This window comes from Mustela putorius, unplaced genomic scaffold, assembly GCF_011764305.1.
Source record: "Mustela putorius furo isolate JIRA1106 unplaced genomic scaffold, ASM1176430v1.1 tig00000228_pilon_pilon_pilon, whole genome shotgun sequence".
Classification (NCBI taxonomy): Eukaryota; Metazoa; Chordata; class Mammalia; order Carnivora; family Mustelidae; genus Mustela; species Mustela putorius.
In genome coordinates, this window is record NW_025421322.1 from 2,361,247 (window position 1) to 2,378,934 (window position 17,688).

Below are 17,688 nucleotides of genomic sequence, written 5' to 3' on the forward strand. Positions count from 1 at the left end.
TGCCATTGGACCCAGTTTTATCTTCTTCAACAGCGAATTCCTACCCATGCATGATTCAGTAACTTGTTCTCCTCCTCTCACAAGCGTTCTTTGACTCCTACCGATCCAGTAAGTGTACCTTGGGTATGCTCCCGTAACACCTCCTCCTGTGGTTATGGTGAATTCCTCCGAATTCCCAGACCTGGGAAGTGCCTGGCCCTCAACAAACTGCCCATGAGTCAAATGCTGACTAGGTATGATAATGTGAAAGAGGTTGATAAACTCTAATGCTGTAACTACAAGTCAGTCAGGATTGCTTCAGTAAGAACTTTGCTTTGGGCACCTGGGTGGCTCAGTGCGCTAAGTGTCTGCCTTTAGCTCAGGTCATGATCCCAGGGCTCCTTGCTCACTGTGGAGTCTGCTTCTCCTTCTCCCTCTGCTCATGCTCTCCCTCTCTCTTTCTCTCTCTCAAAATAAATAAATAAAATCTTTAAAAAAAAGAAAAGAAAAGAACTTTGCTTCATTGAGCTGTCCTCTTTCCTCACATATTGAATTGTTTTTGAAATCACATTTTAATTTCTTTCATCTTTTTATGATAGTTTAGACTCCACATTGAAGTACCAAATATGCAGATTACTCAGAATTTCACATATTTTCCATCTTGCTTATTTTTGCCTAATACCTCATATGACAGAACTAAATTAAAACTTTCCATTTCTACGCTTCCAAAGGCCTTTCTTCTAACATGTTCCAAGGAAGAAGAAGATCAGGACACAAATAGGAATGGTAATGTAAAGTAAATGGGAGTTTCTGGACCCGGGACTCATATGGCTCCCAATCACCAGATGGAATAGTGCAGTACAGCAGTTCCATGTTCCCTGCTGTCCTTAATTTAAAAATACCTCCTTTATGGTGACAGCACTCTGTGCCAGTAATGTCTGGAGGCATGGTGCATGGTGAGCAGACCTCACCCCACTGAGTACATGAAAAGGGCACTCTCTGGTTTGTGACTGTGGCCTTCACTTGAGTAAGTGGGCAGTTTCATCTCATCAGCATGCCATAGCTTGAGTGTGAAGTAGAAGCCAGGTGCTCTATACACCGAGGATAGAGATGAAAAGAACTGAGTAGGTCTCTTGCTCCTGTAGAATTTACATTGTAGTGGGTGGGGGAGGGCAAGAGGAAAGTGGGAAGAAACAGGCTGTAACATGGAAATCAAGAATGAAGAAAAATATTAGAAAGAGAGAAGGGTAATACAAGGAATTATAGAAAGTGGCTGCCTCTTATCGCTAACTCAAGTGAGTCAGAGCTCTTGTTTAGGGGCACCTGGGTGGTTCAGTTGGTTAAGCATTTGTCTTCCGCTCAGGTCGTGAGCCCAGGGTTCTGGGATAGAGCCCCCTGTCAGGCTTTCTGCTGAGCGGGGAGCCTGCCTCTGCTGCTCCCCCTGTTCATGCTCTCTCAGATAAACAAATAAAATGTTTGTTTAAAGAGCTATTGTTTAATATTCCTTGACTGCTACATGCTAGATAGGTATGTATGTACCTTATATACGGTCCACATCAATAGCACACTGCTGGAAACTGCTCATCACAACAACTAATAAGCTTATTCTCTTCTTCCCCCTTGCAGTACACCTCCTTCAGCTCCATGAAGCCATTGACTATCTGACCATTGCCGACATGGCTCATGCCCTTTAGAATCACTGACTACAGCCTACGGTGAAAAGAAAGCATTATTTATACCCTTGGGCAGTGAGTCATGCACTGCTTTATGAAGTGTATTCTATTGTTGCCTTGATTTGTTAGTTAAAGCATGCATTTTCACTTTAAAGTTAATATTCTTTGTATTTTATCTCCTTAACTGGATTGAGGACCAAGAGAGTATTTTATTCATGGCTTATATACCTACAATACTCATTATTACCTGCCACATGATAGATCTACAGTAAATGTTTGCTGACTAGATGTATTGATTTGAAGAGGAACACAAGAAAAGTTAAGTCATATAAAAAGGAGTTTTGGGAATAGCACCAGGATAAATACTACATGCAGAGTAACTACAGGAACTCCTAAGATGGAAGACAGGAAAGAACTGGAAGAGGTGAGCTTAAGCTGAATTTTGAAGACTGTCTAGTATCAGAATGGGCAGAAGGGGTAGAGAAGGGCAGTTCTGGTGACAGAAATAGAGGCAGGTGAACAACTGGGTTCACCTGAACAAAGGCAAGTGTCCCAACTGGGAAGGATTAGGAGAATAACTTCACTGAGCAGAGGATTCATCTTCGAGAGCAGTGGGTGGTAAGAACAGTTGAGTTATCTCTGGGCCAGATGAAGAAGAGGCATACATTTCGGGTAAAAAACTTGTAGCCAATGCGAAGTCATCAGACATCTTCAGCAGAAGAGGGAGTTGATGAGAACAGTGTTTTATTTATTTTTTTTTAATATTTTATTTATTTATTTGACAGAGAGAAATCACAAGTAGACAGAGAGGCAGGCAGAGAGAGAGAGAGGGAAGCAGGCTCCCTGCCAAGCAGAGAGCCCGATGCGGGACTCGATCCCAGGACCCTGAGATCATGACCTGAGCTGAAGGCAGCGGCTTAACCCACTGAGCCACCCAGGCGCCCTGAGAACAGTGTTTTAGATGGCAGTTCATAAAGTTCATTCCAGCAGACACCCCCTCAGTGAGAGGACCAGGAGTGAGAAGAGGAATAGTGCAGGGTTAGAAACCATTACTTTAGAAAATCAGAGGAGAACACTAAATTTTTTTTTTTTTTTGCTATAGGAAAACCAGGTTTTTTTTGTTTTGTTTCGTTTTTTTAATTTTTTATTTCTTTTCAGCGTAACAGTATTCATTGTTTTTGCACCACACCCAGTGCTCCATGCAATCCATGCCCTCTCTAATACCCACCACCTGGTTCCCCCAACCTCCCACCCCCGGCCCCTTCAAAACCCTCAGATTGTTTTTCAGAGTCCATAGTCTCTCATGGTTCACCTCCCCTTCCAATTTTCCTCAACTCCCTTCTCCTCTCCATCTCTCCTTGTCCTCCATGCTATTTGTTATGCTCCACAAATAAGTGAAACCATATGATAATTGACTCTCTCTGCTTGACTTATTTCACTCAACATAATCTCTTCCAGTCCTCTCCATGTTGCTACAAAAATTGGGTATTCATCCTTTCTGATGGAGGCATAATACTCCATAGTGTATATGGACCACATCTTCCTTATCCATTCATCCGTTGAAGGGCATCTTAGTTCTTTCCACAGTTTGGCCACGATGACCATTGCTGCTATAAACATTGGGGTACAGATGGCCCTTCTTTTCACTCCATCTGTATCTTTGGGGTAAATACCCAGTAGTGCAACTGCAGGGTCATAGGGAAGCTCTAGTTCTAATTTCTTGAGGAATCTCCACACTGTTTTCCAAAGTGGCTGCATCAACTTGCATTCCCACCAACAGTGTAAGAGGGTTCCCCTTTCTCCACATCCTCTCCAACACATGTTGTTTCCTGTCTTGCTAAGTTTGGCCTTTCTAACTGGTGTAAGGTGGTATCTGAATGTGGTTTTAATTTGAATCTCCCTGATGGCTAGTGATGATGAACATTTTTTCATGTGTCTGATAGCCATTTGCATGTCTTCATTGGAGAAGTGTCTGTTCATATCTTCTGCCCATTTTTTTATATGATTGTCTGTTTTGTGTGTGTTGAGTTTGAACTTTTGGGACTTCATCAAGATAAAAAGCTTCTGTACAGCAAAGGAAACAGTTAACAAAACAAAGAGGCAACTCAAGGAATGGGAGAAGATATTTGCAAATGACAGTACAGACAAAAGGTTGATATCCAGGATCTATTGCTCCATTTTCTGTGTTATAGTGACCTAAAATGACTTAAATTTCTCTATCAGCTGTTTCCCATGCCCTCTAATGATGTAGTCTAGAAAAGTTTCACTTCTATAGCTGTCCCTCTCACGGTCTCAGGGTTAGTTCTTTTAGGTTCCCCATCCCATGAGTTTGACTATCCATCAGTTTCACTTAATACTTTACAGATACTCTGATTGACTCCTTATGTAACACTTCATTCAACAATTTATATTGTATATAAATTATAGAGGATACAAAGATAAGATGAAGCCTCTTTTCTCTTCATGCTCACCCTTAGGACTGACTGTGAATTAGTTTACTTAATAATCATGAAAACATGGAGGAAGATTTCATCATGGGAAACTCAATAAAGCTATAACGAAATTTTCAGAGGGAAAAAAACCCCTAAAATTATATGAAAGTGGGTAGAGTAAAATGAACTAGGTCTTCAAAATATGTTTAATTGTTCTTAGCTACATAAACTTTGTCTATCCCTAGTTTAAGTGTTAGAGACTATAAAATTCAGAATTTCCTGGCATATTCGATGATTTTAAAGCATGATTTTAAACATTTATTACAGAAAATTCAAACACATATAAAAGTAGAGAGAATAACCTAATGGATTCCCATGTATTCATCGCTTTAGGAATTCTTCATTCATGGGTGTAATATTTCATCCACAGTCCAATCACTGTCTGCACTTAGATTATTTTGAATCAAATGCTCAACCTCACATTATTTCATTTGTAAGTATTTTAATTTCTATTTCTAAAAGGTAAGGACTTGTGTGTGTGTGTGTGTGTGTGCGTGTGCGAGTGTGCGCAATGGCAATACTATTGTTCCTCCTAAAATATTTTAAAATAATTTCAATATCATTGTCAATACAGGGCCAGTTTTCAGATGTTTCCAGTTGTCTCCAAACTGTTCCCTGCCCTCACAGTTTTCTTGTTTAAATCAGGAGTCCGATAAGGTTTAAACAGTATAATTACTTGATGTAGTTGGTGTCTCTTAAGTCTTTTTTAATACATAGGTTTTACCTTCATCTCTCTTCTTCCTTGCTGCTTATTTGTTACAGAAACCAAGGAATTTGCCCTTTGGGATTCCCTGTAGTCTGGATTTGGCTAATTCCATTCCCATGGAATCATTTAACATGTTTTCACTCTTCCTTATATTTCCTGTGAATTGGTAGTTAAATCTAGAGCCTTGATCTAATTCATGTTTGATTTTTCTTTATTGGGGGGGGAGGCAAGAATACTTCTTAAATGCTGTTTTTTATTTCTATTAGCAATAGTGTCTACTTGTTTCTCTTTTTAAGATGTTAATGGTTATTGAAGGTTATTGTCTAGATCCATTATTTCACTGGGATTGCAAAATGTTAATTTTGATCATTAATTGAAACAATTCTATAAAAATGAACTTTCACTTATTGGCTGTCTGATCACTCTGAGGTACTTTTTTATAAGAAAGGCAGGATAAATGTTAATTCTTTGCCTTTAAATACCGATTTTAAAACTTACTAGTGGTTCCCTAGTGTCCTCCATTTGTGCTATTGCTATTTACTAGTGGATTTTAAAATATAGATGTGCTTCATTCTATTGCAGTAATTATTCTTATTTTATGCTCACAGTATCCGATCCCTGGCCAGTGAGAGCCTTTTTAAGCTGGTTCCTGAGTCTTTTCAACATGACTGTGGTAGTCATTATGTGTTCTAGCTTTGTGATGTGACAGAATGTTCCATGCCATTTTTTATATTTCCTTCCCTAGATCTGTAATCAGCTATTTCTCCAAAAAGCCCAATTTCTTCTACTGTGTCATGATATGTAGAGGCCACAGTCTGAACATTAAGTGTGCTTATTGCTAGTGGGTTGGTTATTGTTTCTAGGTATTTGCAGTAGGTAGAACTAGGAAATACGTATGTTTTTTCTCTAAGAAAAAGTATATGATGAATCTTATGATATTTCCAATTCAAGTTCAGGACTGCAAAGTTGTACCTTACCTCCCTGATATTATATCCATGTGTCCTTTTCCCTTGCCAAAATTCCTTGTTCTTAGTGCAACAGCATAACCACTCATTTGCTTTATCTTGCAACACACATACAGTAGTTTCAGAATTACAATACCACACAACCAGCAACAGCATAACTATTGAAAGAAGTTTGTTTATTCTGTGACTGTTTTTCTTTAGTATGTATATTCTGCTGGAGATGTACAAATTTCTGTTAACCTGCAATACAAATTACTCTTAATGTGATATCATTTCCATGTCTCACATTTTTGTCTTAAAACCCCAAACTGCTGATTTCCAAAATGTTTAAATACCTATTTATAATTTTTCTTTATTAATCAGGAACGAGGCTACAGATAGCAATGATTATAAGACTTACTAAAATAATTGCCTTGAGTGTCATCATTGAATCCTCAGGACATACTCTTGCCTATTCTTTTTTCTTAGACCAGACTCAGATAATTTCACAATTTCATTCATTCATTCATTCATTCATTCCTTTCTGCCTTCATTTAAGAGATACCTAATAAGTACTGTATGACATTGAGGCAAGAGGAATAAAGATGGAATTTAACATGTATTGACTGTCTGCTATGTCTCAAGTGTTATTCTAGCTGCTTTATATGCATTTTCTCACATAATTTTGTAAGAGTCTTTCGAAGTATACATCACTATTCTGTAACTGATTTTCAGATGAGAAAATTGGGATTCAGTGGGTTTCCTTTGTCTAAAGTGACTAAGCTGTCAAGTGGAAAAGCCAGAATTAACATATTGGTCCATTTTATTCCAATGTCATATATAAGGTACACTCCCTATCCTTAAGGAGTTAGTGTAGAGTTTAGACACAGGAAGAACAAAGTACAATAGAAGTTCAGGCAAAAGAGACCTTAAACTGTATGGGGCATTACAAAAGGGGTGACAGTTTGCCTGAATCTCAAGAAAGAATAGAATTTTGTTGAAGAGAGAGGGAGTGCATTCTTTGTGAAAAGATAGAGAAAAACAAAATTTCTTAGGTTAAAAGGTGCAGTGGGTTTTCAAAATGATGAACAGTCTCGTTTGACTAAAATTTAGCATGATATAGGGAAATAAAACTAAAACAGAAAAGGTGCCTAGGACTGTAGTTGGGACCTGAATGCCATTCTGAGGATATAGGACAACCAGAAGTGAAACACGATGGGGCTCAATCCCAGCCACTGGGCAAGTTCCATCTAACCCACATCCTCCTTCTTTGAGAGTCTCAAGGCAAAACCTAGCTTCATAAATCACATATCTAATGGGTTGGTCTTCATGTCTTCTAGCGATTTCCCACTAAAGTTAAAATTGTTTTAGATGTTTTGCTACTTGAAGCTTTACCAAATTAAGTCTTCCAGTTGGAGAGCTCTAGAGTAGTCACATGAAGCATTGCACTGTGATTGGCACTGGTTGCACTGGAATTCTGGATATCAACAATAAAGTCTTACTATAGCTGGACATACTTGGAGTCAAGTAAGTCTTAGAATATTCTGATATCTCATCAATTTCTTGTAAGAGCTCTTCTAAAAATGTTTATCAATTTGATTAATAAGTATAGGATTATGGAAACAAAAGGAAAAATATCACAATTCAAAGGATTTGGGTAAAATTGAAGTCAGATTTGAATAAGGACCTTTTACTCTAGAAATGAATTACATCTCAATTGTGTACAATAGACTCCTTATTTCAGGTAACTTTGTTGGCTTAAAATCCTTCTTTGCAAAGCATTAAAGTTAAAAAAAAACAACAACCACTTAACCTAATATCCCCATACATTGCCCTCATGGGGATTTCTAACAGTGAATTAGTCTCCCTATTATCCTGTTTTTATAGAAAGTGTGAGATTGCATAATTCATGGCTACTAAAGTTTCTTTTGTAATATGACATTTGCTCTCTTAATTGTCCTTCCAGTTCATAATGCATAAATCAAATGTAGTTGAGCTCTGTAAAATCTATTAGTTATGGATCTTTTGAGATCTGAGTGAGCTATTCCCTATTTAGGACTAGTTACAATGTATGTCCTCAATGTTCCTGTCTTCCTTCCTCTCTTCCTTCCTCCTTCCCTCACTCTCCTCCTTCCTGCCTTCCTTCCTTCCTGTCCTTTCCTTTTCCTCCCGTCCTCTCTTTCTTTCTCTCTTCTTCACTTCCTTCCTTCTTCTTCCCTCCCTTCATTTCTTCTTTCTTTCTTTCTCTTTCTTTCTTTCTTTCTTTCTTTCTTTCTTTCTTTCTTTCTTTCTTTTTCTTTCTCTTTCTGTCTGTCTCTCTGTCTTTCTTTCTTTCTTCCTTTCTTTCTTTTTGTTACAGTAGCTGAAATATTCTCGTGGAAGGTAAGAGAACAGAATATTATGTAAAGAAAGGACATGGCCTTCATCAATACCCAAAACTCTCTGGTTATGGAAACTTTAAACCTACATGAAAATGTTTGCTGGACACAAATTTACAAAATCCACTTTTTTGAAGAGGTAGTCTATTAATTGTTGTTGATGTCATATTTTAGAATGAGGATATTTATAGATATCACTTTAATATTTTTAGTCAGCACTGTACTACAAAGTGCAGCATAAATTGATCTGTTGCCCACAGGGGTCATTGATTCCACACTTACTATTGCTGACAAAAGATTTTCTCTGACATATCCTGATAATTATAGTAATGTGGCATATTAGCTTTAATTGCCCCCACCATAAGCTTTAATTTTTCATTTTGTGCTAGTGTAGACCCAGTCAAAGCCAATATAAATCCAAGATACGTGTTTAGGTTAGAGTTGTGGTTCACACCCTTGACTGCACTTTCAGATCACCTGGGGAGCTTTTAAAATCCTATCAACCTGGGACCCCACTCCCAAAGATTCAGATTTAGTTGGTCTGGCTGCAGGACCACAACAGTTGCACAAATCCACGGAACACCATTTATTGAGAACATATTCATCCCCAGGAGCCCCCAACCTCCCAGAGCACAAGTCCATTGTATTCTGTGTGAATGTGCCTGCTGTACTTGTGCAAACTTGGAAACCTAAAGAGAGGGCATGAGCACACCTGTTTTTAGAAGCTCCCGAGATGATTCCAAAATGCAGCCAGAATTGAGAACCATTTTTAAGATATAAAATAGCATGAGACATTAACAACATGTATGTAGGAGCCCACATAGAAATGGATTCAAATCTTGCTCTACCACTGCCTGGCTGGATAACCTCAGGAGAGTCATGTAAGCTCTTGGAGCCTCAATTTCTTCATAAATAAAATAACAATAATAGTACCTGCTCCATGAGGTTATACTAAAGAAAAAAATAAAGACAGTCTAAGTGAACTGCTTGGTAAAATGTTGATGCTCAAGAAGCCACTATTATTATTTCAGTTATTAAAGCAAAATGTCTATATTAGTCTAGACTTCTTCAGTACTAACTCACAGAAATCCAACATAGATAACCTGAAGCAAAAACGGGGACCTTAAGCAAGCCGCAGAAAGAATAGGGTTGGACTTGGTCTGAGGGATTCCAGCATTGGAATGCCAATAGGACACTTATTCTGTCTCTCTGGTGCTGATTCTGATTTCTTTCATGGTGCTTTCATGCTCTTAAGCCAGCTGACCTTATAACCTATGACCATAGGCAAATCATGTCTTAAACCTTTACAGCCTCTTATGCAGGGAAGAGTAACTTATTATATTCAACTCAGCTGGGAAGATCACGGTGACCCAGCCTGGCTATAAGACCACATCCATCCTTGTGGTCAAGATGTACAGTCCTTAAAATGGAAAGAAGGGCAAAGTGCAGATGAACAGAGTAACCACCTTCATTTTCACTACCGAGACTTGATTCAAATTATATAACATGCACAGAACTTCTGCTATCCTAGGATCTGTCAGCAGATAAGGAAGAACAGCAGTAAGGTCCCAGAAGCAGTGAAGAAACTCTCTGAGTTTAAAACACCCAGTCTCTCTGCCCTTCATGACCTATACATAATAATCACCATTGAGATGCTTTTGTGACAATACATTCCTTAGCCTCTCTGTTGTAGTTTACTCGAGATCTTCAGGTTGGCAGGCAGGTGAGGAGTTGGGTAAGCTGATGTCACACTCCCAGCAATCTGCATTATCTAATGCCTGAGGTGTTCTCTCCTCCCACTCCCAGCCCACAGTCTGTCCTTACCTACACGAGTGGGAAAACTTAGCAGTTTTTTATAGGAGCACACTCCACAGCTACTTTACTGTGTATGTTATCCAAGAACCAAGGCAGTGAGGAAGAATAATCACAAAAGGCCCAGAGACCCCATTTAATGTGTGGATTGTTCAAGCCACTTAACATAACCCTTGTGGTGGAAAAGCTACATAACCATTGTGATAGAGGAACAAGATTCATCATTTTATAGCAAGTGTTGCTTTTGATTTAACTTCTCAGAACTTCACTTTCCTGATGGGTAAAATAAGGGCAGTAATATTTCAGAGGGCTGTTGTAAGAGTTGAATGCACTTAATAAGTGATGAGGTCTTTGAAAGTCAATTACACTCTACACATTGGGTCTTCAGTAAGGAGTTTCAGGGTTTGGGCGATAGTTTCATGTTCATAAAGTTAACTGAAGAGATCTTGCTTAAGAGCATGCTCTCCTATATTTAGAGCCAGTAGAGAGGATGACTGGGCATATACTTGAATATACTAGGAAGCAATGCAAAAGATGCACAAGTATTACTGGTACTCACTAACCTTCAGCTCTAAGCACACTGACTCTATGCTTACATAGATGAGTAATAGAGCTGCTGGCATTCACTCTAAATCACCCTGCTACTTTACTGGTCAAGGGCATTATTTAGGAAAGGACCTAACTCACTTCACCAGGACATAGTACAACACTTCAGATAAGGAAGTAAAGTAGAAAAAAGTCAAATATTAATAGCATTACTAGCTCTTCTATGTCATTTGATGCTTCCGGAGATTTTGAGGCCTGTTTACAGTTCCTATTCAACCCAAGTAAATTGGTAATGGGTTGATAAGAGTTGATGGAAGGATTATATGAGTGAACATGTAAAAGCCAACTGGCTCACGGCCAAGGACACAAATGGCACTCTGACTCTTATAGGCAGCATCGAGTTCCAGATTATGTACTCTGGACTGGAGAGGTATACTCTATCTCATCCCAGACAGTGATATTAAAATAGTATGCATCAAAAGTGGGATCCTAGGCTCCCACTTAAACTTCAAATGAAGAAAACAGGATGCATGAGTGTGTCTCCTCTCCAGCATTAGGGAGCAAATTGATGAGAGTATCTTGGAAGTGAAGGAATACATTTTCTTAATTTTTTTAAACATCTGGTCTTTGGACCAATTTTATTTCAATTTCTTGCTAATGTAGCCACACAAATGCCTGATTTTTACAGCTTTAAGTATCCCATGGCAACATGATCTTGTGCTTTTCTCTTCCAGTTCCTTCCTAGCCCTCCCCTACTTTTTTCTTGAGAGAATCAGGAAAAGGTTTTCTGTTTCTTAATTGTTGAATCTATTTATGAAAATTTGAACTGAACAGTTTAGCACAAGTAAGCAGGATGCCTCATTCATCAAACCTTCGTTTTTTCTGAGACTCCCATCCTATCAGTCACCAAAATACATGTGTTAAGTGGCAACTGTTACTAGTCTATTGACATGCCACATCTGTTGACAATTACAGAGGTGCATACAATGCCATTCATATCATGGCATGTGCTTCCCAGTGCCTCGGGTCACAGGCCCTCGGGGCTAGTTTTCCATTGTGTCCTGGAACTAATAAGTTTGATTTTGCCTGAGAACATGTTTATGCACTTTGTAAATGAACGAGTCATTCTCTTTTGCTTTTCCTTATCATGGCGTGCCTACGCGTGTGCATGTGTGTGCGCGCGCACGCACATGCACACGCGCACATGCGCAGTGAGAAAGAACCATACCAAGGAATAGTCACAAAGACTTTCTTCTACATACCCACCAACCTTCCTTGTAAATTGCTGCTTTATTTTTTATTCACTCTTTTGTTAATAGCATGTTTTTTGGCTTCTCTTGGATTTTGTCTTTTTTTAAAATACTGCTTAATTCGGGTTTATTTCCTCCTGTTCTTAGTTAAGATTTTGATCAGACTTTTTTCAATGCATCTATTTAATCAATCTATGTAATTATAAGTCCCTGGGACCCTCTCTGAAGTTATGCCCTCTTTCTTTTGGATCTCTTCCTGACCTATAAGCATTTTTTATTGTATAATACATATTATTCAGGAAGTATCTAGATCCTGAAAAAATGGAGCTGAATCTGTAAGTCATCCACCCAGGTATTTTATCTCTCTAATCTTAACACCTGGAATAGTTGCCACTATCTAAAATGTTGACCTTTTAACCTGTTTTTACTTAAATATTTAATATTGGGTATGTGTAGCCATAGTAACATTAGGTTTTGTGTTTTGGTTTTGGTTTTGATTTTGTTTTTTCATTTAAAAGAGAGGTCCTGCTTGCTTTTGGACATGAATTTTGTCCAAGTTTAATTAATATTTATTAAACTTCTATTAATTTTGTTAACTTTTTATATTGTTATGAATAATTAAATGAATTCTAGTAGAAAAGCTACCTGAAGGGAGTTATTTAATGGATGAAAGAAGAATTAGTAGAGAAAGAAGTTGAGAACGAGGTTGAAGCCAGTGGTAGTTTCATCCATGGTGGTTAATGGTGTTTCTTAATCTTTAAATATCAAGTGTGTTGTAATGCTTAATTTTCCTTAATCTCCAAATGAATTACCACCATATTGGAGAAAAGATGAAGTGAACTACAAATTCTTGTGTGTTTATTGAAGAGGAGCAGTTTGAGGAGCTTGGAGAGTTCTATAGGAGAGAGGAGGTTGTTAGATCCTAGGCTCCCACTTAAACTTCAAATGAAGAAAACAGGATGCATGAGTGTGTCTCCTCTCCAGCATTAAATTTTGCACTGGTTTGCTATTAAACTCAAGGGTATGTGAAGGAAGCAATTTTAATTGCTTGGCACTTAAAAAACCCGCTCTCCTGTTCAATGGGTTAGAAATATTTTGAAAATTTGATTGCACTTAGAGCCATGAAAATTTACCTGTAATAAATTTTTGCTGTATGCCTACAAAAATCTATCTTCTAGAAATAAACATGCAAATGCAGCTATAGAATGCTTAGAAAAGAAAGGGAAGATAATATTTATTGAAGACCTATGTGGTGCCAAATGCATGGCATTCATTATTTTATCCTCCCTACTTACTATCTGTATGAGTAGATGTTGCTATTTCTGTTTTACAGGGAGGAAACTGAGGCTAAAACCAGCTAAAAACGTAACTGGTATGAGGTGCAGTGCAGATCTGAACCAGCAGTTTGACCGCAAGCCTATTTTCCTTCTCTGCTCTCTTTATATCCCTGAGATTATGTTGAAAACAGTGAGGCGTGGCAGCTTCTTAGCTGATGTAGGTTTTGCAATCAGTCTAGCCTGATTCACGAAAGACACACCCAGCTTCCACTTGGGGCCTGACTGATCTGGATTTGTGTCTAAATTATCACATATATCAAATAATGCTGGATCCTCTCTCCCAGTTTCTGCTGTATAGCCCGCTTAAAACGTCAAAACTCCCACCGTTCCAGAAGAATACTAAGAATGTTGTCTGATGTTAATCAAATATACGCTGTGCCGTCTAGTATTAATTAAATTTGTGGTACCTAAATCAAGAATCCTTCAGGTTGGCTTTTGAAGCATGCACTGTCTCTGGTGCGGGAAGAGCCTATTTTGAGATCTTCCTGCACAAAAGTCGGGAGCCACCATCAGGTATGGTTTGGAGCTTTTGCAACTGATGCCCAAACATAAGAGGAATCTAGCTTCTGTGGAAGTTTTTAATAAACCTCATTATTTGACAATTAGTCAAATGTCTAGAATATGACATTCCTTCATTATTTACTTTTCCACTTATGGCTATGTTTCAAGGTTCTTTTGATGTTGTAGGCCCCCCAGGTAGTGGTAAATGACCACGAGTGCTAATAGCCTGGTTTCCACAGGCGCCTGCTAACAACTGCCTCATAAATATTCAACAGGGGCATTCTGTGTGAAGGACTGGGGAATTAGGTGACCTGCCAAGTCTTTCCACATCTAATATCTATGATAATGGCTGCAAATTACATGGGACAGAAGGAACGGGTGGTGCACTGTGAAAAAGCGGAAGGGAAATCAAGACAGCCTGTGGCTCCTGGCAGCTGCCTGGCTGAGAACACCTTTGCCAGGTGCTAGTCCCTGAGGTCACTGCCTTTCACCTCTGCCCTACAGCTGAGGTCTGGAGTTCACCCCTGCCTAACCACCGTCCTTCCGAGTAAGTCCTCACCACCCCAAAGAGTAACACAGGCTTTTCTCTTTGTTTCAATCTTTTGTTGTAATGGTAATTAGCATTACCTCTTGAATAGTAAATTAAAAAATCCAAAACAGAATTTTAAATTTAAAAAGCTTTTCCACTAGGAATCCAGTTGCATTAATTTTGTGGACGGAAGGTAAACTGAATTAGCCAAGTGTGTGCATTCATTACCTTATTCTAATCCTCAACATCACAAATGCAAAAGGCTGTCATTAAACTTGAGAACTGACAAGAACTGGGATTTCTCGGTATGAGTGTTGAAAGATTAATTTGAAAAGATCTCACTAAAAAACACAAAAGGTTATTGCTAACGTGGGATATTTTATATTCATAGTCTGTACCTGGTTTTAAAAGTGCCTGTTTGCAGTACCTGGTTTAGAAAGAAGTGATATGTTTAGAGCACTTGATCAAATTTTAAATTGAAATACCTATAGTTATTATTTTGTTCTGGTGATACACAAGCACAGTTTATAAGATCAGATTGGAAATTTCTTCTGTCATCAAAGGATATTTGACTTCCAGTTATTAAATATTTCACATCCAAACAGAAGCTAAAAACAAGGAACAAAGAGAAAATGAGCTTTCCCCCCACCCTTTTCTTCATAATATGATTTCAAAAGAGAAAGTATTTACTTCTTTGACAATATTTCATACTCTGTATTTGCCCTGAAAATGTTAGTGGTAAAAAAAGAAATGGTAGTAATGAAAGCAGTGGTAATAAATTTCGTGCAACGATAGTTAATTTTCACCAAACTAGTTGCCAAGCTGGTCGTGGGGTAAAAATGTACGTATTTCAACTTTGATCAGTGGAATTTTAATTTTATAAATAGCTATATACCTTGATTTACACATCTGTAGCACATTTTAAACATCTGTATCCAAGATGACCATTTGGGGAAAGGAAGCAAAAGGGTTCATTAGTTTCACTTAATACCTGTTGTTTGGTTCTGTGTGCAGCACTCAAGTCCCAAATGAGACTTGTGTTAAGAGAAATTACATATAATTTGCTTACCTTATTAGAGAGTGAATAGCCTAGAATGGCTTTTTAAAAACCAGAATGCGAATTTACAGTGTTTTCTAATGTTATACAATTGTTGAAGAACTGAAATACCAGTCCTGATAGTGAAAATGAGAATAATTGAGAGTAAGCTCTTAACTCTGTTACCGCAGGACCCTTCAACTCCTTTGTGTGGCATTTATTAGTTTGCCAGAGACTTTTGCATTCAGAACTTAAGACCTGGTTTTAAAAATGCTATGTTAGGGTAATAGACTGTAGCATGATTTTCATCAAACTTGATTAATTTTAGCCATAGATAGTTTGAAAGAACAGCTTGGTTAGAACTATTACATATACAGGAAGAAAAGGAGTATATTGCATGTATATTGCATATATATTGCACCTTAGCTATAAAATATGAAGTCCAAGCTATGCTTCAAATAACCTTTATAAGTAACTCTTTTATTTTAAAAGATCATAGTTTATAATGTTACCACTCCCGAGATACGGAGGCAGCCATTGCTACTAAGAAAATTGCACTGCTTTGATCTACCCTTGCTACATGTTTGCTTCTTTCCTATTAAAACACAGCCCTAGAAGCAATTTTAATGATTCGGGTTATAGTCCTTAGTCTCCTCTTCAATCAAGGCCAGACCTAAAGCCATAGATCAGAAGAATCTCCTAGATCATTTTCATCTGCTGTTAGTATATGGGTCCCTTCTCTGCCCCCCATAAGCATAAGAACAACAGTTTTGTTACAAGAAGATCTGAAAAAACATCAAATCCCTTTCTGCTGGAGATGTATTTATTTTGTAGTGATTAAAAGCTAAGAGGGCTCCTTCTCAAATTTTTGCTTGATGATTCCTGAATGAAACATTTGCCACTTTTTCTTTCTTAACACTACCCCTTATATGTGTTGAACTTAACTTAGGAGAAGGATTGGGGATGTTGATCCTTTCTTTGAGTGACCTTTTGCAAACACTTACTTACCCTGGACCAGTAGTATTCCAAGAATATAATTAAGGATCTCTTGTAATGCTTGTTGAAAGTACAGATTCCTGAGTCTTCTACTCAAAAATACTAATGTAGTAAATCTGGGGTGGGACCCAGAATCCTCTTTTTTTTTTTTAAAGTTTCCTTGATGACTAAGAAGTAGGGAGTCCAGGAACCATCCTTTGAGGAACAGGATGCGTTCTGAGTCCTTGCTCATGTGTTCAAACAGCAACTACTTGCTGTGATTACCTAAGAATTACATGATCTAGGCAGTGTTTTCCCAGATTTAGTAATGTTACCAGGTTCAGAACCAAAGGGATAACAACCAAGCTACTTGGGATGAATAGCAATTTGATAATGCTGACAGTGTTCTGGAGTGGGAAGACCTGGGTGAATTCCAGGGCCCTGTTGATGAAGCTTTTGCAGTGGTGAGAGACTTACTACCATGACTCAGTTTTCTAGTATATGAGTAGAGATAATCATCTTTGCCTTCTACCCACATAATACCAAGACTCTGACAAATACTGAGGCACAGCTTATAAAAATAAACTAATTTGTGCATGGTACTATAGTTATATAAGTAACAGATTTCCAAAAACCAAATATCCATAGAAAACCCAATGTTTTCCTTATGTTTTATAATAATTTCCCTCAGTTTTAAATGATGGTTTGTAAAACCACCTCCTCAGAGACTTTCCCCTTAACTTTCTACTTTACCTTCATCCTGTCCCAATTCATTTCTATAAAGATATTAAGATACCAGATTATATGTCACATTTCTAAACCACCCTCTAACTGGTACCCATGGAAATCTTACATTTCCCACACTCAGAATCGAGAAGGTCAACCATATTTGGCTTGCTGAAAATAACAAACTGTTGCTGAGCTGGCCTGGAATATTGTATGGGATTAAAAGTCAGGTTTAACCACAAAAGCCATCCCAGTCATGAGTCAGTGTGTGGGTGCCTCGTTATAAGACTCCATGCAAGATAGAGGTGCTGAGTGGGGGAAAGCTCGCAAAAGGTTCTTTGGAATTAGAATTTTTGAAAGGACACATCCTTGTCCACCCTCACCAGAGAAACCTTTCTCATTGCTTTACCCACCTCGTGCTTTCCAAACAGTATGTGTACTTCACATCAGAGCAGAGTACCCCAGGAGTCCCTGTAACCTCTGTTTTGTCAAAGATCAGGAAGATGTGTGTGATTAAACAAGACAGGTTTATGACTTGTTGGCGTGTGGGAGGACACGTACCATGAGAAACCATGTGGAATCTTAGTCAAAAATTTTAGAAAGAACTTGGAGGATTTGGGTTTGGGGTAGGGTTTGGTTTGTGGAGGGTCCAACGAAGCAGGGATTTGCTCTAGATCGGCTGTTCTCAGGAGAGGGTACAACTCTATGATTGGACGTCTTAATCTTATCTGCAGGGAGGACAGACCAGTTAGAGTATGATTATTTGCCATGAACATTTCAGGTTCGCTTTGTAGGTGCTGTCGT

At 38.3% G+C, this 17,688-nt stretch overlaps 1 protein-coding gene across 4 annotated transcripts in view; it reads left to right on the forward strand.

The window, feature by feature from the left end:
• The window catches only part of CPQ (carboxypeptidase Q), a 451,562-nt gene that overhangs the window by 385,069 nt on the left and 48,805 nt on the right, over window positions 1–17,688 (forward strand). The window contains exon 10 of one of the 4 annotated variants that reach the window (XM_045077961.1): window positions 1,606–1,698. The exons of the other annotated variants lie outside the window; for them this stretch is intronic. Coding sequence (XP_044933896.1) covers window positions 1,606–1,673 — 68 coding nt within the window. The 3' untranslated portion in view covers window positions 1,674–1,698. Of the gene's footprint in view, window positions 1–1,605; window positions 1,699–17,688 lie in introns of those variants that run through there. 4 annotated transcript variants of the gene reach the window in all.